Raw genomic sequence first — 27,700 nt, 5'->3', positions numbered from 1 at the left:
ACGAAACGACCAATGACATTGTGACACTTAATAGCTCGTTCAAAAACAAATAAATTATAATTGCTTGCATTTTAATATTCTTACTCAGTAATCATGTTATTTTATTACACTAAACCATCATATTTTACTAAAACATATGATATTAATTTTCTTGAAATTGATTTAAAAGTATTTGTTTACTTTTTAAGACTATTTTCGTGTTAAAGATGTAACAGAATTATTGTTTTCGAACGTACACTTTATTTTTATTTCCATTGACACTGACAGTTTTTTATGTGACGTGTGTATTGTAAACATTGAAAAAATACTAAAAACTGCAATAAAAATTCCTGCTTACATTAATTAATCTTGAAACCACAATGGATAAGCCGCTGTATGATAATTCAACGATGTTAAAAGCTGTAATACTTATAGGGGGACCTCAGAAAGGTATAAATGGTTTATCAGTTTGTCACCGGTTATATTGTATGTGATAAGGGTGAGGTTGTATTATTTAGCATGATATTTAACAGTTATCATAAATGTAGTCACACATTTAATACAGAACATGGTATAAGTGTGAAATCAACGAGCAATGATACTGAAATTTGTAATCTTTTGCTTCTATAAATTGTCATAGTGGAATCTTTAACTGTACATGTATTTGCATGAAACAATTTGTTCTTTTGATTATTTGTAAAAAGAGAACACTTGAGTATCAACATTACATTGTCAAAATGCAATATATTGTGTAGAAGTATTTTCCTTAAAGTATCATGCTAGTAGAATCATATAATGTCAATATGAAATTAAGCAATACAAACATTACCTAAAAGTATAATTTATTTTCTGTGTTTTGAGTCCCCATTGTCCTCTGAGTTCTAAGTATTTTCGTAATATGTTACCAATAAGAATTCTAAAGCAAATATTTTTATTTCAGGTACCCGCTTCAGGCCGCTGTCTCTAGACACACCAAAGCCTCTCTTCCCTATAGCCGGCATACCATTGATTCAGCACCACATCGCTGCATGCGTCAAGCTTCCTCAAGTCCGAGAGATCCTCATCATTGGGTCGTACACTGCTGCGAACATGGCTCAGTTTGTTGGAGACATGCATAGAGAGTATTCCGTTGCTATTAGGTTAGTATTCAATAAAAATGCTGGTTTCTTTAAGGTCTTTTACCAATGCTCCATTTCAACTACAAAGGGCCAACAACACTTGAGATGGTCATTAAACGTTTACAATAAGATTTACAAAAAAATGTAGTTGTTTACAAAATAATTATTAATTAGACCCCATACAGTATATTAAATAGTATTTAGACCCCAGCATGATATCATTATTAATAGTTGTATGCAGTTTGCACCTATGCATGGCCATTTGACATGGTCCTAATTGGATAACAAAAGACAAAGGGCTTACTTTTGTTAAGTATCAAGTACTGTCGGGGCTTAGTATTTGAAACGGAAAATTAGACATATCGGAAACTTGGCTAAAAACAGTAATCACAGTCTGTATCTCGGTCAAAATACGTAGTGAAACTAACTGTGAATCATTCAACACGTCTGTTAGCTTATAAAGTACCTATAACAATGAAAACGAGAAATTATAACAATGAAAATAGTTGTTATTCAACTAAATTTTTCACACCTGTGTCAAAGATGTAGTGTCTTTAAGTATGTAAACATTCTTTATTGTACCATAACAATACATTTTACAATGAAAGAACAAATTATAATGAACTAGCTTTTGCCCGGGGCTTCACTCAAATTGCGGAATACTCCATACAAACTCCCACCCTCCATTTTAGGGAAGTGGGGGGTTGGAAAATGACTAAAAGTAGCCTATGTCACTCTCCATCCCTTCAACTATCTCCACTTTTTAAATCACGTCAATTCGTCGCTCCGTTTTGCCGTGAAAGACGGACAAACAAACAGACATACACACTTACCCATTCATAATATTAGTATGGATTATAATGAATGATTAGACTATCATCATAATCTTCATCGGTTTTTAACCCCCGACGCAAAAACGACGGGGTGTTATAAGTTTGACGTGTCTGTCTGTGTGTCTGTCTGTCTGTCTGTCTGTCTGTCTGTCTGTCTGTCTGCCTGCCTGCCTGCCTGTCTGTCTGTCTGTCTGTCTGTCTGTCTGTCTGTCTGTCTGTTTGTTTGTCTGTCTGTCTGTCTGTCTGTCTGTCTGTCTGTCTGTCTGTCTGTCTGTGTGTGTGTCTGTCTGTGGCATCGTAGCTCCCGAACGGATAAACCACTTTAGATTTAGTTTTTTTTGTCTGAAAGCTGAGTCAGTCGGGAGTGTTCTTAGCTATGTTTCATGAAAATCGGTCTACTATGTCGCGGTCGGGGGTTTTTTCAAAATTTTATTTATGTGGTTATGTTATTAAGAACTAAAATGTTTGACATAACAAATTAACAGTAGGAAGTCGGCAAGAGAATTAGGCTATAATATCTCCAATTGTTATTTTCATAAGATTTATTTAACAAAAACATGAATTAGCCCATTTACTAAATTATGTTTGACATTAGAAACCTAGGATACCTATTATTTTTGTCAAAACTATTTCTTATGATAAATAAAAAAATTAAGAAATAAATTTTATGGATCATTTTTATACAGATTGACTAAACCCTACAGTAATTGTTCATGAAGGCTTGTGTTATAGGACTTGTAGGTACCCGGACAACAATACAAATAATATGTATAGTAAATTCTTAAATTCATAGAAGACAACCATGGCTCAGGAACAAATATCTGTGCTCATCACACAAATAAATGCCCTCACTAGGATGAAACCTGAACCCAGGCTGGCAAACATGGTCGCGCGATAAATGATAAAACATCAGGCCGTCCCTATTGAACTTACAAATAGTGCAATAGAGACAGCCTGATGTTTTATCATTTATCGCGCGACCATACTTGCCTGGCAGGACCATCATGAAACATGAAAATATAATGATAAAACTGTATACTTGCAAATTTATGCAATATTCTATAGCACATCCTGTATTTTCTTTCAGATACCTGCAAGAATTTACCCCGCTAGGCACCGGAGGAGGGCTCTACCATTTCCGAGACCAGATCCGAGCAGGGAACCCAGCAGCATTCTTCCTGCTGAATGGGGATGTGTGTGCTGACTTCCCGCTTAAACAGCTCTGGGAATTCCATATGGAGAGGCCTAACTCACTGGTGAGTCACATCTCGAACAATGGCAATCAAATATATGAAAGAGGCCGCGTTCCTACGCACACAGTCTAAGCTCGTGTAGGCGAATGCGTACCATGCTTGTATGAGTGAGGAGTAAGACAGATCGACTGGTCGCGTTGTTGACAGGCGGTAACTGTGAGGTAACCGAGGGCGAGTGGGCGGCACTTTCAGCGGGGAGCTTGAGTGGCCATACTGTACGCTAGTATTCTTTATTGTACTGTGCCGCTGGGCACCGGTGGAGGATTATTCCACTTCCGAGCGGGGAACCCGGCAGCATTCTTCCTGCTGAATGGAGAGTGTGTGCTGACTTCCCGCTTAAACAGCTCAGGGAATTCCATATGGAGAGGCCAGAGGCCTAACTCACTGGTGAGTCACACCTTGGACAATGGCGATCAAATATATGAAAGAGGCGCGTTCCTACGCACACAGTCTAAGCTAGTGTAGTTGAACGCGTACCATGCTTGTATGAGTGAGGAGTGAGACAGATCCACTGGTCGCGTTGTTGACAGGCGGTAACTGTGAGGTAACCGAGGGCGAGTGGGCGCCACTTTCAGCGGGGAGCTTGAGTGGCCATACTGTACGCTTAGTATTCTTTATTGTACTGTGCCGCTGGGCACCGGTGGAGGATTATACCACTTCCAAGCGGGGAACCCGACAGCATTCTTCCTGCTGCATGGAGATGTGTGTGCTGACTTCCCACTTAATCAGCTCTGGGAATTCCATATGGAGAGGCCTAACTAGAGGTTTATTTAATTGTAGTACATAGTAGAATAAGTTTAGTTTGTAATGTAAATAACCTGTATACACTATCACATTGGGAAACTGTAAAGATAGCTGTAAGACTTATAAAAAAAAAAAAAACTCACTGGTAAGTCTGTGATAATGTAGTGTCATCTTGTTTTTTCACACATATTGATTAGGACGGGGAGTCGGGGAGAGTGGGACACATAAACGGGCTATTAAAAAAAATTGATTAGAAAGGATCTGTACACTACATATAAGTAGACACACTACATACTATACCTATACTAAGTACCTAAACCTTGAAAGATTGCAAACCTAGGAAATCTCCAATATTTTCAGGTACGTTTGTTGAATAAGAGTTTTGAATGATTCACGGTTATTTTCATTAGACTTATATTGACCGGGATATAGACCGTTTTACGTAGTGACACTGTGAGTGTAGTGTGTTTGGACAGACCATCGAGTGTGAACGCGACCAGTGGTAACGCTGAAAGTGAACGCAGCCGACGCGCGCGAAGGAGGGTAGATCGCGCGCTGTCTATACAACTTTAACATCCACCCGCCTTCGTCAGTTTGCCGTGATCATGATGCATGCAACTGCGTCGAAATATCGACAAAAATCAAAAAGGTAATCACGGTCTATATCCCGGTCAATATAAGTCTAACGTTTGTTGAATACCTACAACGCAAAATTACATATGTTGTTGTAACCAATCTGTTTCAAACATTCTTTGTCCTGAAAACTGACTCATAGTAGAATAATTATTATTATTATTTGTAAAGCAGGCAGGCAGTTGTAGTAACTGATAAAGCCTGTATCCAGTTGTCGGTAGAGGTTTCAGGTGTTATGTGGAATTAGCACTGTGCTTGTCTAACTTATTCTTGAATTCGTTTACACTTTGGGCCGATATTACATCCTCCGGGAGCTGATTCCAAGCTTTTACCACTCTATTACTAAAGAAATGTCTATGAGGATTGTTGTATGACCTGCGAGAGACCAGTTTATACTGATGACCTCTCAGACGGGTGTTGTTATTACGTTCTAGCATTTTATGAAAATCTTTGAGGTCATAATGTTGGGTTAGTATTTTGTATGTCTCGATCAGGTCTCCGCGCTCTCTACGCTCCTTCAGGCTTGTAAGCTTTAGGAACTCCAATCTTTCCTCATAGGACATTTTTTAAGTTTCTTCGGTATTTTGGTGATAATAATTGTTTTCAGACGAAGTTTTAGACGGCCGAACTTAATTGAGGTCATATAACCTACCAAAACTAATCATATGTGACGACCGGTCTGGCCTAGCGCGTAGTGACCCTGCCTGCTATGCCGCGGTCCCGGGTTCGAATCCCGGTAAGGGCATTTATTTGACGACCGGTCTGGCTCAGTCGGTAGTGACCCTGCCTGCTAAGCCGCGGTCCTGGGTTCGAATCCCGGTAAGGGCATTTATTTGACGACCGGTCTGGCTCAGTCGGTAGTGACCCTGCCTGCTAAGCCGCGGTCCTGGGTTCGAATGAGCGATGATGAGCACTGATATTTGTTCCTGAGTCATGGATGTTTTCTATGTATATAAGTATGTATTTATCTATTTAAGTATGTATATCGTCGCTTAGCACCCATAGTACAAGCTTTGCTTAGTTTGGGGCTAAGTTGATCTGTGTAAGGTGTCCCCAATATTTATTTATTTATTTGTGTGATGAGCACAGATATTTGTTTCCGTCGTCGTCGAAATTCTAATTTTGCGAGTTTTTCTAGTGATAAACTTGTTTGACCAGTGATATAATTTTTTTTTAATTCAAGGTCACAATCATGGGCACAGAAGCGACCCGCCAGCAATCCATCCACTACGGTTGCATGGTGCGAGAGTCCAGTACGAAAGCGGTCACTCACTACGTTGAAAAGCCGGCCTCTTACGTTTCGGCGCTGATAAATTGCGGCGTTTACGTGTGCGCGCCGAGGGTGTTCCAGACTATGGCGAAGGCTTTGGAGAGGAAAGAGGCTGATTATTACAGGTTAGTATTATTTAGAATAAATATAAAAATATCTGGGCAACCGAGCTTCGCTCGGTTCTGTTCGTATCCTTGACATGTGTCGCCATCTAGTTCAAAAATGAATAGTACCTACATCGAGCGAAAGAATTCTCAGCCTTAACAACACAACTACTCCACACGAGATGGCGCGCATTTCGCCACAAAAACTCAAATAGTGTATTTTTCTATTCGTTTTAGCCTTGACCTGTGTCGCCATCTAGTGTTTGCAATAAATAGTACTTACATCGACCGAAAGAATTCTGTCTTAACAGTACAACTACTGCACACGAGATGGCGCGCGAAGAAAAACGCATGAAAACTCGAAAATTCGCGTTTTCCGGGACCTAAGGATAAGTTAGACCGATTTTTCATCCCCAAAAACCCCCACATAACAAATTTCTGCGAAATCGTTAGAGCGGTTAATTTCCGAGATCGTCAGTATAAATAAATAAATAAATATACAAGAATTGCCCGTTTAAAGATATAAGATATAAAATAAAGATTTGATTCATCTTTGAAGAAAGAAGAAAATAAACGCGTTGCTGTGTCGTTCCTTTTAAGATTTCAACCACTCATCATCCTCCTAGCGTTATCCCCATTTGCCACGGCTCATGGGAGCCTGGGGTCCGCTCTGACAACTAATTTTAAGATTTGGCGTAGGCACTAGTTTTACGAAAGCGACTGCCATCTGACCTATTCCAACCCGAAGGGTCTAGGTCTTATTGGAATCAGTCCGGTTTCCTCACGATGTTTTCCTTCACCGAAAAGCGACTGGCAAATATCAAATGACATTTCGCACATAAGTTCCGAAATATTCATTGGTACGAGCCGGGGTTCGAACCCGCGACCTCTGGGTCGAAAGTCGCACGCTCTTACCGCTAGGCCATCAGCGCTTCTAAGTTTTTTAAAAGTTTTTACCACTATTCGTTTAGATTAAATTGTACAACTACCCACAGATGATTCAGAAGACACAAAAGAAACATAGGTTAACTAGCTTTAGCCCGCTGCTTCGCTCGCGTTAGAAAGAGACAAAAGATAGCCTATGTCACTCTCCATCCCTTCAACTATCTCCACTTAAAAAATCACGTCGATTCATCACTCCGTTTTGCCGTGAAAGACGGACAAACAAACAGACACATACACTTTCCCATTTATAATACTAGTATGGATTAGCCGCAAAACAGTAGATTCTGAGCTTGCTATTTTACACAAACTTGGCACATATGTAGTATGTAGTGCCATTTTTCAATCTATTATTAATACGTAAATTATTGTCGGGTAGCCTGTGTGGTGACGGGTTAAGAATTTCACCACCCCCTTTCTTCCCGTGGGTGTCGTAGAAGGCGACTGTGGGATATGGGTTAAATTGTGGCGTAGGCGAGAGGCTGGCAACCTGTCACTGCAATGCCACAGTTTTCGTTTTCTTTCAACCCCTTATTTGCCAAGAGTGGCACTGAAGCTTTAGTTAGTTTCATGTGTTCTGCCTACCCCTTTATGGGATACAGGCGTGATTGTATGTATGTTGTATGTATGTATTGTTGTCGGTATCGACAACTGAAACTGTGTGAATACCTTTTGATTTCAATTGACAATGACTTTAATCACTTGGCGGGTGGGTCCAATTGGCATGAAAACTTAGCGTGGTTCATAAGTAAGGGAAGAGTTGTAATTTTGTAACTCCATACATCATTAAATGCGAGTTATTTGTATAGGCATAGTTAAGTGACATCTAGCGACAATCACGCGTCAAATAGCGTGAATTATCAGTACCACTACTCGATACTAGGTGTCACAGTGTCTTGTCTGCCAAAAATATTAGAACAGTCTACAACTTGTATTACAAGCAGAAGGAATTGAAAACAGAATACTGATTAATACTATTGTAATATTAGCTAAAAATTAGTGAGCATTAGACTTTTCAATCGTCGCGACATCATTTGACAAGTAGCAGTACTGATAATTTACACTATTTGACGCGTGATTGACGCGTGATTGTCGCTAGATGTCACTTAACTATGCCTGTACAAATAACATGATGTATGGAGTTACAACTCTTCCCTTATTTTCTTTTTTTTTTTTCTTTTTTTTAATTACGTTTTTGCCATTAAGGTTATATCCGTCGGCCCCAAACTAGGCGCAGCCTGTATCTCGGGAACCGAAAAAATAGATTTAACTGTAGGACTTTGTCTAAACGGAATATGTTGGATTACGGAATATGACTTATTCCTCTATGGCGTGGTTAAACCCTGATAATTTTCTACAAACGTTTCTCTTTACTTTCACCGCAGCTGCGGTGTTAGCGTGGTCGGCTTGTTTTACCTATGGAGTCATACGTCACTTACTCATTGTTAAAACGGGACAGACATGGTGATGCTAATACGATCACCACGCGGGTTACCCTCATCTGGCAGAATAATTTTGGTCAGAAACACACTTCGTATAACATGTTTCGCAGTAGCACTTTCGGTCGAATAGTAATTTTGCAGAAAACTTAGTTGGCATTATTACTACCACGCATACCACACATTTGGTAGAATATTGGTTTGCAGAACATTACTTTGGTCGAATTTGATTTAGCATAATTTTATGTACCATAATAATCGTAGAGCTCTAATAGTATTATTACAAGAGCAGAATTATGACACGCTAACAAAAAGGAAATACAGTCACAGAGCCACCGTTAGGTACGACGACGAGCAAAGCGAGGAGGAGTGTTAGGTATCTTGCACCCTGATACAACCGATTCGCTATCAAAAAGGAGAAGGATAATTTTATGCCGCCTAAATATTATGCAAAAATATTATCTGCGAAAGTGCCATTCCTCTAGAAGACAAAGATGCATGCTCATCAACATTATGCCAACATACGATTCGGTATTATCTGCGAAATGATTAATTATTCTGCGTTAGGTGTTTCTGCCAAATGTGACTTCTACCAAGAATTATTATACGAATCATACATATGCGAAAAAAGTTTCTGCAAGATAATAGTGAACCCTCACCACGCTTATCATAAACGATTTAATAAGCTCCTTATTCTATTCCAGTGGCAATAATCAGAGTACCCCCAACCCTGGATATATGTCTTGGGAGCAGGATGTGTTGGCACCCCTGGCTGGCACTAACACGCTTTATGCTATGCAGGTAATTACAATTTACAAAAGTCAATATTTTTGGCTTAGCCATCTCGTTAGGATGGATGAAGATTGGGCAACCAAGGGTTTAGTACCGTTACGTAATCAAGGTTCCCGGTTTGTAGTCAGTTACGAAATGTCGGCTACCAAACGGTACTAAAAGCAATCAAGAGGGCATATTTGGGTCGTCCAACTGGACGCCGTCCTGTTCGCCACCCTAAATATCGTTGGGCGGATAGAGTAGAGGCCATTCTCTATCAACTCGGCCTCGCCTTTTTACTAAAGTCATTTAAATTGCACATCCTTAAATCGCTATGGTGTCTAATGTTGTTTAAATTTAATTATGTGTCCTTTGGTAGCTAAAAAACTAGGGCTTTTACATTATTTCCAAATAATCATATAAATAGCACTTATACATAAATCTATTTTACATTGGTCCACTGTTTATATCTACCAGGAAAATAAATCGAAAACTAAGTATGTTTATCTATATTTTTAATATAGGCATATACGTTTGAACGCCCGTATTCTAAAGCGTTATGTTACGGTGTAAAAGTCATAAAATACTGAAAAAATATCTGACTTTGACCGTAGAATTTTAATAACCCTCATATTTTATGTTTACGTCCATTAACAATTGACGTCACTGACTGTCCATAACTTATAGGCATCTATTGAGAATCTATTACAATGAGGAGGCACACTGACATTTTATCCCGCCAGGCGGCGCCTGTGCAAGTGTCTAGGCATGTCACTGTCATTCATATGTGAGAGAGAGAAAAAACATATTATCTTCTCGCTCTCACGTATGGACTAATAGGGTGGCGCCATCTGTGATAACCTTTGAGTGTGCCTCCTCATTGGATAGATAAAGTTTTTTTTTAAATAGGTAAACAATATATTTTTCTGAATACACCAATGACAGGTAAATGACACTGACAGTTGACATCGTTTTTTTTTCTAATTTCGTACATTCAGCACGCGCAAAGGCATTGTCACCTCAACTGCTACATTTCACAAACGTCATTTCGGACACTTAAACAAGGATATTAAATAAATTACACGTCTACACGAAATAAAAATAAAAGAGCCACCTTTCCGTGATCGTTATAACGTATTCTATCAGAAAAATATATTATTTGCCTATCTTCAAAAAACTTTACCTACCCAATTATAGACTGACTGACTGCGATGGCTCAGCGACCCGAAGTGGATCTTGGCCTCCGACACAATATTCCGCCATTCGCTCCTATCCTGTGCGAATTATAGATAGTATTTATTTATTTTTTTGTTGAAAGATACTAATATGTAGTCCTTTTTTGGTTACTATGTTATTTCCTTTCAGGAGTTGTATACACTTATTTATTTATGTTTAACTAATAACATTTATGGGCTCCATCAGAGGCAGAGGCCGTCCACTTTGGAGATGGTCGGACGAATTAGTGGCAACGGCAGGACCAAAATGAACAGCTAGGAGTGGAATAGGCTAGTTTCCTACTAGTCAAATCAGCTTCTTTTTAAGAACTATCAAAACGATTTGCTAATATGGAATTACTATGAAATACTGAGGAGAACTTTATAACTTTCTCTTTGACTTATTAAATAGAAATTATGTTTAAAAATAACTACTGTCCATATTTTTATTCTAATTATGTGGTGCTTTATTTAGTGCACTGCATAAAATATTTTGTTTTAAGTGTAGGAAACTAGCCTATTCCTTGGGGGAGGGAGGCTTTTACCCGAAAGGGGCCCACATATTTATTTTAAGCTTATTTTATTTTATATTTTTTAGGGTTCCGTAGTCAACTAGGAACCCTTATAGTTTCGCCATGTCTGTCTGTCCGTCCGTCCGTCCGTCCGTCCGTCCGTCCGTCCGTCCGTCCGTCCGTCCGTCCGTCCGCGGATAATCTCAGTAACCGTTAGCACTAGAAAGCTGAAATTTGGTACCAATATGTATATCAATCACGCCGACAAAGTGCAAAAATAAAAAATGGGAAAAAATGTTTTATTAGGGTACCCCCCATACATGTAAAGTGGGGGCTGATTTTTTTTTTCATTCGAACCCCAACGTGTGATATATTGTTGGATAGGTATTTAAAAATGAATAAGGGTTTACTAAGATCGTTTTTTGATAATATTAATATTTTCGGAAATAATCGCTCCTAAAGGAAAAAAAAGTGCGTCCCCCCCCTCTAACTTTTGAACCATATGTTCAAAAAATATGAAAAAAATCACAAAAGTAGAACTTTATAAAGACTTTCTAGGAAAATTGTTTTGAACTTGATAGGTTCAGTAGTTTTTGAGAAAAATACGGAAAACTACGGAACCCTACACTGAGCGTGGCCCGACACGCTCTTGGCCGGTTTTTTATCGCGAATTTTTATTTTTATTCGTGTTTTAAGTATGCGTGGAACAAAGCTTTTTTTATTTTATTTATTTAATAACATTTATTTATAAACTGAAATAGATACCATACACTAAAGAAAAAGCGATCAAGCCCACTGGTGAACATTTATTTATGTTTTTTTTTGCAGATAACAAACTGGTGGTCCCAAGTAAAAACCCCCGGCTCCGCCATATACGCAAACCGTCACTACCTAGAGCTGCACAGGACACAGAGCGACACACACAACAACAACATACTGCCTGATGTGTTCGTGCACCCCACTGCCTGCGTCGACGACTCTGCTGTGGTAATACATACTCTCACCAAGGAGGATCAAGTATTATAGAGAGTTACTGTCAAAGTAAAATGTGTAATCACAGTGCGTAGACTGCCATCTATTGCAGGGATGTTGCGGAGGCAGATTTTTTGACATCCGCGGATGCGGATGCAGATGCGGATTTTTCAAGACCCACATCTGCAGATGCGGATGCGGATGCGAATGTGAGGATTGTGGTTGTATGGCCTTTACGAGAATACGTTTTTTGACATATTTTGCACTGGGCTTTTTCGCGATCATGCTCGTCTGGTTTAAAAAATGTCCAAATAGCACTTTTACTCAGCGGCGCCATAGTTTTAATTCACTAATGAAATTAAGTCTCAGAACACTCACGAGAAATGTCCAGAATCACTACGTTAATATATAATTTGATAACACTTACAATTTCACATATTTCGCCCTACAATCACACTAGGAGACTAAAATCAAAACGACACAAACTTGTCGATTCATGTTGATGTTTGCAACTTTGCAATAGGCGCAACCCGCGATCCACGAATCACAGACGTGTAACGAGACTCGTATTGGTCAATGGTGAATTTACCGTGCACGTGGGCCGCGTCTAAGTCGTTCCTGTACCGACCTGTTCAACATCCGCATCATGCGAATGCTCCGTATTGATCTTTGCGGAGGCGGATGCGGATGCGGATTTTGAAAATGATGCGGAAGTTCCGCGCGTGCGGATGCGGATGCGAATATCCGCAACATCCCTGATCTATTGACACAGGCTTAAAACTTTTGAACCTCAGTTTTGACAATTTGGCCCATATTCTCCATCCTGCATCCGAAAGCTTCTAAAACCTATTGTTTTTCAGATCGGTCCTAACGTGTCCATCGGAGCTGGAGTCACAATAAAAGCGGGTGTTCGGATCAAGGAGTCCATTATACTGAACAACGCCACCATTAGCGAACATTCGCTCGTCATGTACTCTGTCGGTAAGTTTACTCACTCTTAGTTACTTACATATTTAAATCTGATAATAGGGAAGACTCTACAGTCAATAATTTTTAAGAAAAAAAAACCGTCGCCTTTCGGGTTCTGGTGAAAGCTACTTGTGAATGTTGGATTATGTAGAAATGTGTAAGTATTTTTTAAAACTGCTTTTAATGCTTTAATTATTAGATGGCAACACAAATGAATATACGTATAACGTTAAGGTTTGAGGAGTTTCCTCAATTCCTCATGAATCCGATTATATTTTTCGGGTAGGTGCAGAAAAAGCATAAACAACACCTCTGTGCAGTTATTTCGTTTTTATTATTTAAAGTTACTATTTATATAAAATTTTAGTTGTATATTAATGCAAAAGTAATATATCTCACCTACCAGCAGTTTTTCACTGTTTCCTTTCAAAAGCATTACAAATTCAAATAACTTCAACATTGTATAACCTCAAACTGTCACAATGGAGACCGTTACACAATCAATTGCACAGATGTCTGAAAAGTTCACAAAGCAGATGGCAGCGTTCCAGGAAAGAATGGATAAAGCTGACCCTTCCAGTCCCACCGTTGCTTCAGTGTCAGCTGACTTCGCTGCTTTCAGAGAGTTTGTCTTGGACTCTTTGGCGGCTCTGCAGAAGCAAGTACATGTCTTAGGACAGCAACAAGATCAGCAAGAGATGCGCTCAAGGCGGAAAATGCTGCTGCTGCATGGCGTGCCTGAAGCCGAGGACGATTCTCTGGCGAGCACAGTGGAGCGGCTGAATAGGCATCTAGAGTGCAAGCTCTCGGTGAATGATGTAAGCCGGTGTCATCGAGTTGGCAGGCCGCACAACAATAAGTCTAGGTGCATACTATTGAAATTCGCTGACGTTTCTGTGCGAAACGCTGTCTGGTTCAGCAAGAAGTGCTTCAAGGGGTCCGGAGTTACATTATCAGAATTTCTCACAGCGCCGCGTCATGCTGTCTTCATGGCTGCCCGTGAACGATTGGGTATACGGAGATGCTGGACCCGCGACGGCAGCGTGTATGTTCTTGACGATGCGGGAAAGCGATGCTGCGTTACTACTGTGGCGGACGTGGAGCAGTTCCCAGCGGCGACATCGGACCGTGATCAGGGAACTTCTACTGTTACAGGCACTGCGACAGTCCAACCACCTGCAGGCAGGCCCAAGAGGAATCAAAAACCACGTATTTAGTGTATATTTCATTGGTATGGAGTTTGTTTTGATATCCGGGGTTCTGATAACAGGTTTATATCACTTGATTCGGTAGGATAACAATCTTACTCTTTCTACCCACTTTGCTTTCATTGTTAGCTATCTTATTTTCTAACGTAGGTTGGTTGTAAATTCATGATATCACAAAATAAACTCTATTTTGTTTCTGACATTACCGTACTATTCTGACTGTTGTGACATTGACAGCTGTCATTTCTTTTTTTTCTTTTTTTTTTTTTTAAGTCTCCGTTTTCATGTCGCGTTCCGTTTCACGTTTTCTTAATGATTCTTGCGTGGACTTAAGTGCCTTATGACTTAATCCTGTTTTAGTTGTAAGTAATGTCTCTCTTTTTTTTTTTTCTATTGTTAGTTTGTTTATTTTTTAAGACTTATTGTATGAACTGCTGGTGGATAGCGAGATTAGCGAGGTTGGCGTAACCCTTCTGGTTAGTGCCAATAATAGTTTATCTTTTTTTTGTTTCAATAATATATTTTACAGTTACATATTTATTATATATAGGTATACTTATATTTATTATTGTTTTCTTTATTTTATATTTGATGACATCAGTAAGCGAAAGCGATCTATCTTCTGACCACTATACATCTTTTTCGACTGATAATAGTAGTTTCTATAGTTTGCCACCCCCTCTCCGTGAAGTTCTGGATGGCCAATTAGCAGATGTTCCTAAAAATCTAAACATTATACACATAAACGCGCAAAGTATTCCCGCTCATTACAACGACTTCCTATCCACGTTTGATCTTTCTGGAATTCACGCTATACTTGTCTCGGAAACATGGTTCAAACCTTGTTTGCCTTCGACCTCCTATTCTTTGCCTGGTTTTCATTTAATTCGAAATGACCGCATCGGTAAGAGTGGTGGTGGTGTGGCTATCTACCTTCGATCTCATATTCCTTATACCATCATCACTGCTTCAACCTACTGCCCAAATGTTGCGGAACACCTTTTCATAGAGTTAAACATTTCACACAAAAAAGTTCTCGTTGGAGTTTTTTACTCACCCTCTCTCAACATCGACTACTTCTCTTCCTTTGAAAAGATTCTCGAAGACCTAATACCTCCTTATGAGCATCATGTTATCATGGGAGATTTCAATACATGCCTTTTAAAAAACGATTTCCGTTCTAAATCATTAAAATCTCTCGTGGAAGCTTGTAATCTTGTAATCCTACCGTCCAATGCGACACACTACTTTCCAAACTGCACTCCTTCGCTTCTTGATCTTACCCTCGTCTCATCTCCTTCTCATGTTGCTAAATACAGCCAACACTCTGCTGAAGCCTTTTCTTATCACGACTTACTTTTCCTTTCTTACAAAATTCGTCCTCCTAAATCTAAACCTAAAATTGTTTTTCAGCGCAATTTCAGTAGGCTAGACATCGATAAGCTTCGTAATGATGCCTGTAAAATTGATTGGAGCGTGGTTGCTGACGCTGGCTCCGTTGATGAGAAAGTAGCGATTTTTAATTCCCTCCTAGTTAAACTGTACGATGTCCATGCTCCTATTCGACCAATCAAAATTAAACATCTACCAGCTCCTTGGCTGACTGGTGAGATTAGAGCCTTGATTGCCAAGAAGAATGCGGCAAAGAGTAAGTTTAAGTTGAAACCCACAGACAAGAACAAGTCCAAATACCATGCGTTACGCAATCGCTGCAGCACAGTGTGTCGCGATGCACAGCGGCACCACATTCATCAATCTGTGGAAAAGGGGGAACCTGCTAAAGTCTGGAAACTGCTGAAGTCTTACGGAGTTGGTAAATCTAGCAGTACTCCAGTCCCTAATAGCATAGATATAAATCTTTTAAATTTGCACTTCTCTTCTTCTGCTGTCTTCACTGGCTCTGACAAGGCTAAAACTCTAAATTCTCTGTCTTCTTTACCCACTCCTAACTTTTCTCCCTTTTATTTTACAGAATTTACAAATAGCGACGTTGAAAAGAATATCCGCTACATCTCCTCAAATGCCGTTGGTGTCGACTGTGTGGGCCGCAACATGTTCATTCCACTTCTGGACCTTCTTGTCCCTGTAATTACTGGCATCTTCAATTCTTCCATTTCTTCTTCTTCTTTCCCTAACATTTGGAAAGACGCAGATATCATTCCTATCCCCAAAAAACCGAATCCGTCTTCCTTCCCTGACTTTAGGCCTATCTCTATCTTGCCATTTCTTTCCAAAGTCTTAGAGCGCCTAGTGCACTATCAGCTTACTTCATTTTTCAATAAAAACTCTCTCCTTAACCCTCTTCAATCTGGTTTCCGTTGTGGTTGCAGTACAGTTACTGCTCTAGTTAAGATAACAGACGACATCCGAGCCGGAATGGATAACGGGAAGCTTACAGTTCTGACATTGCTAGACTTCACAAACGCCTTCAATACTGTAGACTTCGATGTATTGTTAGGAGTGCTTAGAACTCTCAACATATCACCTTCTGCTATTCAGTGGTTCCACAGTTACTTGGTAGGTCGCCGGCAACGAGTTAAAATTGATGACACTCGTTCTTCGTGGTGCAACACGCTAGCAGGCGTTCCGCAGGGTGGCGTGTTATCACCCCTTCTCTTTTCCATTTTTATTAATTCTATTTCGCGTAATCTTCTCTCCTCTTATCACTTGTATGCCGACGATCTCCAACTCTATTCTCAGTGCCCAATCGGTGACTTGCCCTCTTCGATCCTTACCACAAACTCCGACTTAGAACGCATTCTGCTCTGGAGCTCAAGCCACGGAATTAAAGTTAATCCCTCGAAGACTCAAGCTATCATTATTGGTAGCCCTAAAAATATAGCTAAAGTTAAATTTGAGAGTCTGCCACCTATAATATTCGATGGCGTCAAGATCCCGTTCTCGTCTCAAGTGAAGAATCTGGGCATACTTATGGATCCTACTCTTTCCTGGGGCCCGCAACTCTCCGAAGTTAGTCGAAGAATGTTTGCCGCTGTGGGTTCGCTCAGACGACTTCGAAACTTTCTACCGCTTGCTACTAAAATTGCGCTGGCTCAATCACTTCTCCTTCCTATCTTAGACTATGCCGACATTTCTTATCTTGACCTTACCGAAGACCAGTTAAACAAGCTCGATCGGCTTCAAAACGTGTGCATTCGCTTCATTTTCGGACTGCGGAAATATGACCATGTCTCCAGCTTCCGGTCGCAGCTCAGGTGGCTTCCGATCCGTTTGCGACGTAACTCTCATATTCTTTCTCTTCTCTATAGCACCTTATTCATCCCCAATACTCCTGATTACCTTAAAAAGCGGTTCAGTTTTCTCTCTTCTGTTAGGTGTTCTCAAAATCTTCTTCTTGCTCCTCCTAGGTCATCTACTAAGTTTTACATCAAATCCTTCACCTTTCAATCAGTAAGAATGTGGAATGCTTTGCCAATCGATATAAGACGTGCTCAGTCACTGACGATTTTTAAAAAACGTTTAAAGGAACACTTTTTATCTCTTCCTTAGTCTTCTTCCCATTTTTTGTTTGCGCTACCTGGTCGTTACTCTCTCTTGCTTGGATGTTCAATATGTATCTATGTAGTTTGTGTAGGTTTAAGTAGTTTATTTTTATCGCTTCACGATTGTATGTAGTTTATTTTATTGATAATCTTATATTTATTTTTTATTTTCTTGCTTTTAGTTTATATTGAGTTAGGTATTTACATTTTTTTTTTTTTTATTATATTTGCACTGCCCTTAACTCTTTTCTATCCACTATCTCGCTGTCTGAAGGTTGTCTGGTAGAGATCGCTCTTTAGCGATAAGACCGCCTGTTGTTACCTACTATTTAAGTTCTTTATTTGTTTGTTTAGCTGTTGTCGTTGTAGTAGTGCAATAAAGTATTTCATTATTATTATTTGATTGATATTTATATATTTCTCCTTTTTCAAGGGTTGTTAATTTATTATGCGGGCCATGGCCAAGCACAATAAATATTTTAGAAGTTTTATTGGGTGTCGTTTATAGTCGATGATGTTAAAAATTTCCTAGTTAACCGGCACGTATTCAAGATTGTGGCTTTTTGTAGTGTGTATATGAATTGAGAGGGGATCTGCAGAGTTTTAAGGCTATTGTTTAGCGTTTTAGGAATTACTCCAGTCGTGGAAATTATGATTGGTACTATATGGACTGTACTTGCATGCCACTGACGTCTGAGCTCTATTGCCAAGTCCTTATATTTAGTTAATTTTTCATTGGATGTTGATTGTAGATTGTGTGTATTTGGAACAGCTATATCTATTAAGTAAATGGTCTTATTGTCTTTGTCAAAAAAATGTTATGTCCGGTCTATTAAAATGAATTGTTTTATCTGTTATTATAGTCCGGTCCCAGTACAGTTTGTACTGCTGGTTTTCGTGAACTGTCGATGGAGTATATTTATAATATGGTTTACGCACTTCAATAAATTTGTATTTGTGGGCTAGATACTGATGGATTATAGCTGCTACCTGATCATGACGGTGTTTGTAGTCTGTTTGTACTATGGATTTACAAGCACCTGTTATGTGTTGGATGGTTTCTGGAGCACTGTTACAATGTCGACATGAGTCAGTCGGTCGGTCTAAGTCCTTAGTTATATGTTTCCTGTAGTTGCGGGTGGCTATAACTTGATCCTGTATCGCTAACATGAAAGCTTCGGTTTCTGGAAAGAGTTCACCCCTCTTCAACCAAGTATTTGATTGATCTTTATCTACATATGATTGAGCAAGGTCAGCATGGTGTCTACCGTGTAGCGCTTTCTGGGCCCATTCCAAAGTTTTTTGCTGTGGAGTTACAATCTGTTCATTACGTTGGATATTTTTTTCTTTTAAAAGTGGGGTATAGCGGTCATCAATGTTTACTATGTAGGAGTGTAGCGGTGACTGTTCGGTTTTGGTATGGAAATATTGCCTGAGGGTGGTAATTTGCTTATTATGTAAGTTGATAACATCTATTAAGCCTCTTCCTCCCTCTCGTCGCGGTAGGGTCAGTCTTTGCGTGCAGGATTTAGGATGGTGTTTTCTGTATTTCGTGGACGTTGTATTTATTGTGCGTTGGAGTTTCTTTAAATCGGACTGTGACCAGCTTATGACACCGAATGAATACGTTAGAACCGGAATTGCGAAAGTATTTATAGCCTTAATCGTGTTACGTGAGTTGAGGTGGGATTTGAGGAGTATGTTTAGTCTGTGTCTAAATTTTCGGGTAAGTTCGAGCTTCGTATACTTTTGATGTATCTGTCTGGACTGTTGGAAACCTAAATATTTATATGAGTCTTGTTCTGTCATGTAGTCAACTCTTTCTCCAGTTTTTAGGGTGTACGTGTTATTCTGGATTTGTCCTCTATGAAACGAATGTATTTTGCACTTATCTACTCCAAACTGCATACCTATATCTGTGGAAAATTCTTGCGTTATGTCTGCAAGTTGGTACAGTCCCGGGACATTACTCGCGTAAAGTTTTATGTCATCAACATACATAAGGTGAGACAAGTTGTAGTGCGTATTGTCATGTTTAAGTTGAAAGCCTGCGTCTGATCTCTCGAGAAGTTCGGATAGAGGATTTAATGCCATGCAAAACCACAACGGGCTAAGGGCGTCTCCTTGAAAGATGCCTCTCCTAATACTAACCGGTTCAGTATGTAATGTTTTTCCTCCTGTCTTCAACGTGAGGGTTGTCTGCCAAGTAGACATGGCTGTTTGGAGGAAGTCAATTATAGTTGGGTGGATTTTGTAGCGGTGTAAAATGTAAACTAACCAGGTGTGGGGTACTGAATCGAAAGCCTTCCTGTAATCTATGTACATGGTGTGAATATTTCGTTTATTTCTCATTGCTTGTTTCATGGCTACGGAATCTATAATTAATTGCTCTTTACAGCCTTGGCTGCGTTTCCTGCAGCCCTTCTGCTGCTCTTTGAGAATGTCGTGCTGTGACAGGTGATTGTATATAGTTTCGCTAATGCAAGCGGTCAATATTTTATAAAAAGTTTGAAGACATGTGATGGGGCGGTATTTAGCAGGGTTTGCAGTGTCATTGTCTTTAGGTAACATATACGTTCGGCCTTGTGTGATATACGCTGGCATTGCTTCCGGAGATTTGATGAACTCGTTGAGGTATTTATGAATAACTGGATGGGTGCAAGTCAGTTTTTTATACCAGAAGTTATGTATGTTGTCAGTACCAGGAGACTTCCAGTTATGAGTGCGTTTTATTACCTGCATAAATGTGTCTATTGGGATGTGGTCGAATTCCATCATTGGTATGGTAGGTATATTGCTCGTGTCCTCATTGTTGATCCATGTTGCATCTTCGTTGTGTTGCACCGGCCTTTCCCATATGTCTGCCCAGTATTGGCGGAGTGAGTCCATAGTAGGAATTTGAGTGTTACCTGGTTGATTTGGTTGTGCTCCTATTGGCGCTGACAGTTTTCTGTAGAATCCACTCTCGTTGTTTGTAAATAGACCGTTTTGTGATTTCCTCTCCGTGCATGTTAAATACCTCTTAAGTCGACTGGCAGCTGTATTTAATTTTTGTTTTAGTGTGTCTAGGAAATGTTCTGGTAGTGTATTTGGGTTTTCGTGTGTAGCATGCATATGATATGTTGTTTTTATCCTTTCTACGGCTGTAACTATCTTTCTACTTCTATTACCTCTTATGTATTGTGTAAGGCGACCTATATCAGCTCTGTAGTGTTTTATTCTAGACTCTAACCTTATTTGCCATTTTGGTTTATTATGTTTTAGTTTTTTACCAGCACTGGCGGGTTTATCCATTTTTACCCCCAAGTAGGCAGCAGTTGTGTATGCAGATGTGTAAATAATATTCTGAAATGAATTAAAATCTAGTTCGTGTGAAATGTATTGCAGAATAACATGTTTATCTAGGTAATTTACTACTGCCATAAGCTTTCGGGATAGTTTTAATTTGGGAATGTATGGTCTTTCTGTAGGGTGTATAGCTTTGAATATATTTAAATTATGTTCAAACTGTGCTCGGATCTCATCTTCATTTATATGCATCACATTCTGTTGTATGCATTGTTTGTTATTCCTAGAAATATTGCGTGTAGGTGAATTACGTTGTGTTGGGACTTGCGCATCTATTTGATTTCCTACCTCATCTTGTTGTACAGCATCAAGGTCGTCAAAGGAATTATGAGTAGCAATGTTGACTATAGGACTATTTGTGATTGGCTCTAATTCGTCAAGGGGATTCTGTATTGTAAGGTTGTTAGCCATTCCTAGTTCGGTTTGAGTTTGGTTCTTAATAGCCGTTATCTGTACAGTACTTAACATCTTATTATTGACAATCACTCTTCTTTGGTCGGCGATTCGCTGTTCTGATATATGCGATAGGTGGGGGAAGTGTGCTATAAATTTTTCGTGTAATTTTTGTCTATAAGCTGTCATATTGGTTTCTGCTTCAGTTACCTCAAAGTAAAATTTCATAATCATCTCGTTCACGTCAGGCGTCCAGGTCATTCGCTCTCCTGTTGTGTTTGTGTTTTTAGGGATTTGTGATGTCTGTAAAGATTGTGAGAATGTTTTACCTGCTGGTACTTGTGAGCCAAAAAGACTTGGTGTATTTGCTAAATGGACTTCAACCTCTGAACGAATTTCATTTAAGGTAGTTTGTGAAAGTAATTTGTGACTTAGTATAGCTCGACGCTGATCTCCAACTCTCTGCCTTGAAACATCCATAGGGGCTGTCCATAAATTACGTCATCGATTTTTTCAGATTTTAGACCCCCCCCCCCCTATAATCATCCTATCGTCATATCATATGACCCCCCCCCCCTTCTCCCAAAATTGACGTCATTACCAGTTTGACAAAATAAAACATTGCAGATTTGAGAAAAATAGGGTATTATATGATTAAAACACTTGGTTATAGAATCATCTTTTATTATTTTTACACTACAACTACGCAACGGATTTTGATGCGGTTTTTTTAAATAGATAGACTGATTCTTAAAGAAGGTTTATATGTATAATACATTTAAGTACCACGGGCGAAGCCGGGGCGGGCAGCTAGTATTATATGTAATATTATTGTTAGAGTATTTTATCTGTAGTTATTACTGTATTTGTGTACATCTATGTTGCATTACTTATGTATGTTTATTATGAGTTATTTTAGTATTGTATGCGCCTTAGCCGCCTCTCACATTTGCAGTCTCACTTACTAGGTGTGCTGGAAGAAATTTCTTTTTAGAAATAATCTTTTTGTACGTGAAAAATAAACTATAAATAAATAAATAAGAATGACGTCAATTTCGAAACACCCCCCCCCATCTATCATTTACCGTCATCCGCAGACCAAACCCCCCCCCCTAATTTAGAATGACGTAATTTATGGACGGCCCCATATCAGGAAACATCGCTTGAAACTGTCTGTGCAAGGGTTCTAAATATCCACGTTGAAGTGTTTCTAATCTGCTCGTAATTAGATATGTACGCCAAATGAACCTATTCATTTCTTCGGTCCACCTTTTTCGCGTACGTGTTGAGTTTGTAGTGGGTGCAGGGTTAATGGCACGTGCCTCCTGCACAACATCTACAGACGTAAAAGATGATGGTGATGATAGAGGTGAATGTGGGGGACGGTAGTTATCAGAGTGATGAGATGAGCTGGGTGATTGGAACAAACTATAGATTGATGAACTTGGTGATGATGGGTATGAGACATCAGTCATGGCCTGCTGATTTAAATCGGCTGTAGCTTCGACATCGGTGGCCCGCCTGCTCAGCTCTCGATGACCGGCTGTAACAAATTGTTCGATGGGAGCCCGCCTGCTCAACTCCGCATCGCCGTTGGATCGCATGCTGTGACACCCAGCAACGGCTCCAGGTGTGCCCCGACGATCGCCCTCGGGTAGCGGCCCCGGACGTAGAGATCTCGATCGTAACTTCATGACTACTCTATTGAAGAAATACAGACAGACAATAGGAAGGAAGAAGAAGAAGGATAGGAAAGTTGGGATCTTGGTTTGGGAAGGGTTCCTAGTTGACATTGGAAAGCTTATTTGTATCTCCCTAATTGGGGTGCGGTCTAGATGGTTGGACCATATCTCTCGTAGTACCACCAACCCGTAAGCCCGCTCACCACGTCAAGGTGATCCCTTTGGGGGTTATTATTATTATTATTATATTATAAGAAATCGAAGCTTGACAAACTTTGACTTGAAAACTCAATATGCTTAACAAACATAAGTCATAAGTCATTTATTCATAAAGGTTATTTACACGTTATAAAAGAGACATAAAAAAACACATTAAATTAAACATTAAATGTGTCGTAGCAGCAAAATAAATAATGAGATCAAACTAACTAAATAACTAACTAACTAAATAAATGTCACTGTTCTGAACTTAAATGCATGTTTTTCTTACAAAAATACCAAAGTCACTATGAGTGTGCCGTTCAGGTTTGAGGAGTTTGGTTCTGACTATCATCAGCAGTTCCACTGTACCAAATGTCACTGTTCTAGACGTAAGTGCATGCTGTTCTTATAAAAATGGCAAAGTCACTATAAGCCTGCCGTTCAGATTTGAGGAGTTTGGTTCTGGCCATCATCAGCAGTTCCACTGCACCAAATGTCACTGTTCTGGACGAAAGTGCATGCTGTTCTTATAAAAATACCAAAGTCACTATAAGCGTGCCGTTCAGATTTGAGGAGTTCGGTTCTGACCATCATCAGAAATTCCACTGCACCAAATGTCACTGTTCTGGACGAAAGTGCATGCTGTTCGTATAAAAATACCAAAGTCACTATAAGCGTGCCGTTCAGATTTGAAGAGTTCCGTTCTGGCCATCATCAGCAGTTCCACTCCACCAAATGTCACTGTTCCGTACCTAAATGCATGCTGTTCCTTTAAAAACACAAAAATCACCATATGTATGCCTTTCAGATTTGAGGAGTTCCCTCGATTTCTCCAGGATCCCATCATCAGAACTGGGTTCTGAGAAAAATGGGACCAATCTGTATGCATATACATTCAATCAAAAAAAAATTTTCAAAATCGGTCCAGTAACGACGGAGATATCGAGGAACAAACATAAAAAATAAAAAAAAAACAAAAAAAAAAACATACAGACGACTTGATAACCGTCCTTCTTGAGATATGAGGCGACGGTTAAAAAACTATTTTATACCATGCACGAAATAAAGCATTAGCTAATTATAAGAAAAACTTGGACAGAACTTATTTTTAAATCCAATTTCTATTTAATAGGTCAGGTAGAAATGTATAAAGTACCTAACTGAGTTGACTGTGACGTCACTCAATTCGATTTCATATAAATTCCATATTAGCAAGTCGTTCAAATTCGTTGTGACAGTTCTTAAAAAGAATCTGATTTGACTAGGAGGCAAGTAGCCTATAGTACACTACTGAGGGTTTACCGCGATCCACATTGGATCAGTCGAGTCCCAGAGGCAACACGTAGGTAGACTAGAGATGCAACGGATAGTTGTTTGGCCGGATACCGGATACCGAATATTCGGCCTAATCATCGATCGAAAATTCGGTATCCGGCGGACGAATATTCGGTCCTGCAGGTTTTCACTTGTTTCGTAGTGAACTTCGAGCTGAGTCCGTTTTAAGTGCAAACTAGTTTTATAATAATTATAATTATGTCGTTCGGGGCAAAATATATGTTTAGGTATTTATTTTTTTAATAATAAAGGGCTATGATTATAACCGTAACTGTTTTTTAAGTTTAATTTGTTTAGGTACCCCAAAATAATTCAATCAAAAATAGCACATCCGGTATCCGGCATGATAGAACGTCACTATCAGGTATTCGGACGAATATTAAAATAAGTGCCGGATACCGGATAGTGACCGAATATTTGGTGCATCTCTTAGAGCCCATTTAGACTGTAAAAGTACTCGCATACAAGTTACATTGCGGTGTTTGATGGCTGTGCAAAGTTGTATGTAACCTCAACATCCCGCAATGTAACTAAAATCGCATGCGAGTTCTAAATCAGGCCTTAGGTAGACCATCTGATTTAGTTTCTTGTAGGTACAGTTAGTATCAATAGCAGCGGATGGAACAACGCACCATAAGTGTCTGACACCCCGACTGTGTTAGAATTTTTTTTCTGTTCCATTAGGACAGAAGCTCGCAGCAGTGGCAACCGTTTTCTTCCGGTCGTAAAGAAATTGAACATATTATTCTTTTTCCGCAGTGGGTCAAAACGCGAGCGTGGGCGAGTGGTCCCGAATAGAAGGGACTCCCTCTGATCCGGACCCCAACAAGCCGTTCGCTAAGATGGAGAACCAAGCTCTATTCAACGCAGACGGCAGGCTCAACCCCTCAATCACTATTCTAGGTAACATACATACATACATACATACAATCACGCCTGTATCCCATAAAGGGGTAGACAGAACACATGAAACTACTAAAGCTTCAGTGCCACTCTTGGCAAATAAGGGGTTGAAAGAAAACGAAACTGTGACATTGCAGTGACAGGTTGCCAGCCTCTCGCCTGCGCCACAATTTAACCCATATCCCATAGTCGCCTTCTACGACACCCACGGGAAGAAAGGGGGTGGTGAAATTCTTAACCCGTCACCACACAGAATTCTAGGTAAGTGTTCCAAAAACTTGCGACTGACTGTTCCAAAGGCCTTTACTCTAGATGACTATGGAAAATTAGGATCTCTTCAACACAGATAGACGACTCAACTCTAACATAGGCAAGTGTTCAACAAAACCTAAAATAAATTAAAAACAAAGTAGAGAACAAGGCCTTTTTCAACATGGTAGCCCACCCAACCCCTTTATCACTATTTCAAGTTAGATCCCGTTTACAGAAAATACCCGTTTACAAATAAGGTATTAGTCCCCCAATTTAACGATCTTATTCCTGTTAAGATCGAGTGAGTTCGTTTTTTTTATTATAAACACATTTTAGTTCTAGGGTTAACTTTTCTAGGAGCTGAGCATGTTTTTGAATTGTTTCCGATCCCTAACCCACTATGTTAGTACCTACTCAGAGTATATAATCACTCCTCCTATAGATAATCACTCCCGCATAAATAAAAGAGACACGGCGATGTTTATAGTTACTCGCCCAGCGGTGAGCCGTGTCTCTTTTACTTGCACGGGGGTGCTTATCTTTTGTTCGTTTGTATAACTGCGCCTACAAATATTTCTAATACTCACAATTTTTTCTAGGAGCCAGCGTAGTGGTACCAGCAGAGACTATACTCCTGAACACAATAGTGCTGCCCCACAAGCATCTCACCAGGAGTTTCAAGCACGAGATCATCCTCTAAACACATCGTATAATATATGTTAGTACAATACACACATTACCAACTAAACCAGGGTTTCTCAAACTGTGGGGCGCGCCCCCCTGAGGGGACGCAGCAACATTATAAAGAAGGCGCGGGACCGTAAACACAGTACAATAAAGAGTACTATCGTACAGCCTGGCCACTCCCGCTCCCCGCTGAAAGTGCCGCCCACCCCCTGACGGTTACCTCACAGTTACCGCCTGTCAAAAACGCAACCAGTCGACCTGTCATATCTCACTCATACAAGCATGGTACGCGTTCAAATACACGAGCTTAGACTGTGTGCGTAGAAACGCACCTCTTTCATATATTTGATGTCCATTGTCCGAGGTGTGCCGTGAGACAATTCCACACATCACTCATTAACTGACTAAATAAATAGGCTAGTTTCCTATACTTAAAATAAAATATTTTATGCAGTGCACGAAATAAAGCACCACATTATTAGAAGTAAAATATGGACAGTAGTTATGTTTAAACATTTGTTTCTATTTAATAACTCAAAGAGAAAGATATAAAGTAAATGAATTGACCGTGACATCACTCCTCAGTATTTCATAGTAATTCCATATTAGGAAATCGTTTTGACAGTTCTTTAAATGAAGCTGATTCGACTAGTGGGAAACTAGCCTAATGGCGTGTACATTTTTGATGACAGGGGATTGTGCTTAAAAGTTTGGGAACCCCTTTTTTTGACCGAGTGGGAATGCAGAGTTTGGGAACCGCTGAACGTAACTAATCTAGAACAACATTTACTCGTAAAGGTATCGACAAACATCTAGAACAACTGTTACCCGCCCTATGATCGCTAAGGCTCAAAATAATAGTTTGAAAGTTCAGCCTTGCTCTGTCATGTCAAGCTCTGGCTTAACGAAGATGCGGAGGGCAAAGAGTGAACTATGTACAGTCACCGACATAAATAAGTGATGATTTATATACCTTTAGTTAGTTTTTTTTAAATTAAATGGCTTCAGTCCTTTGGGACTATTTTGCCAGTGTCAAGGTGATATGAGCTATAATATTAATTAGTGATTTTGGTACGGTAAGTAAGACAGTGTACGGTGAATTAGCACTTGCAAATTGATAGCCAGACATAAAAAATTTAGAGCACGTAGACTACCGGCCGATAGTGTATCGATATTACACTTTAAACAATAAAAGAAAAATGAATTATTTACGAGGCGATACCACTAAGATGCCGCTCGAACCGGAAGTCCATTTATATACCTTGTTGATACATTAACGTCTTGTTTGAAATGTCATACGAAATAGTCAAACGATTAAAAGCGACAAGGTACAGAAATCATCACATATTTATGACGGTGACTGTACCAGCTATGGAGTATAAAAAAGTTAAAAAGTACAGTGTGATGGAGTTACAAAATACACTTTTTGAACGCA

The 27,700-nt window shown here is 39.6% G+C and overlaps 1 protein-coding gene across 2 annotated transcripts; it reads left to right on the top strand.

Moving 5' to 3' along the window:
• Positions 1-267: 267 nt before the first annotated feature.
• On the top strand, positions 268-27,700 carry LOC125237768 (mannose-1-phosphate guanyltransferase alpha-A). Of its 2 annotated transcripts, none has more exons than XM_048144944.1 (9): positions 268-429; positions 920-1,118; positions 3,018-3,186; positions 5,744-5,955; positions 9,020-9,116; positions 11,641-11,799; positions 12,645-12,765; positions 25,183-25,326; positions 26,178-27,700. In XM_048144944.1, the coding sequence occupies exons 1-9, from the start codon at positions 360-362 to the stop codon at positions 26,276-26,278; spliced, it is 1,272 nt and encodes a 423-aa protein (XP_048000901.1). In that variant the 5' UTR covers positions 268-359; the 3' UTR covers positions 26,279-27,700. The 2 variants fall into 2 exon arrangements, with proteins under 2 accessions (XP_048000901.1, XP_048000902.1); XM_048144945.1 differs by having other exon boundaries at positions 375-478.

This window comes from Leguminivora glycinivorella, chromosome 22 (assembly GCF_023078275.1).
Source record: "Leguminivora glycinivorella isolate SPB_JAAS2020 chromosome 22, LegGlyc_1.1, whole genome shotgun sequence".
Classification (NCBI taxonomy): Eukaryota; Metazoa; Arthropoda; class Insecta; order Lepidoptera; family Tortricidae; genus Leguminivora; species Leguminivora glycinivorella.
The sequence above is the reverse complement of the archived record's forward strand: the minus strand, read 5'-3'. Positions and strand labels throughout refer to the sequence as shown.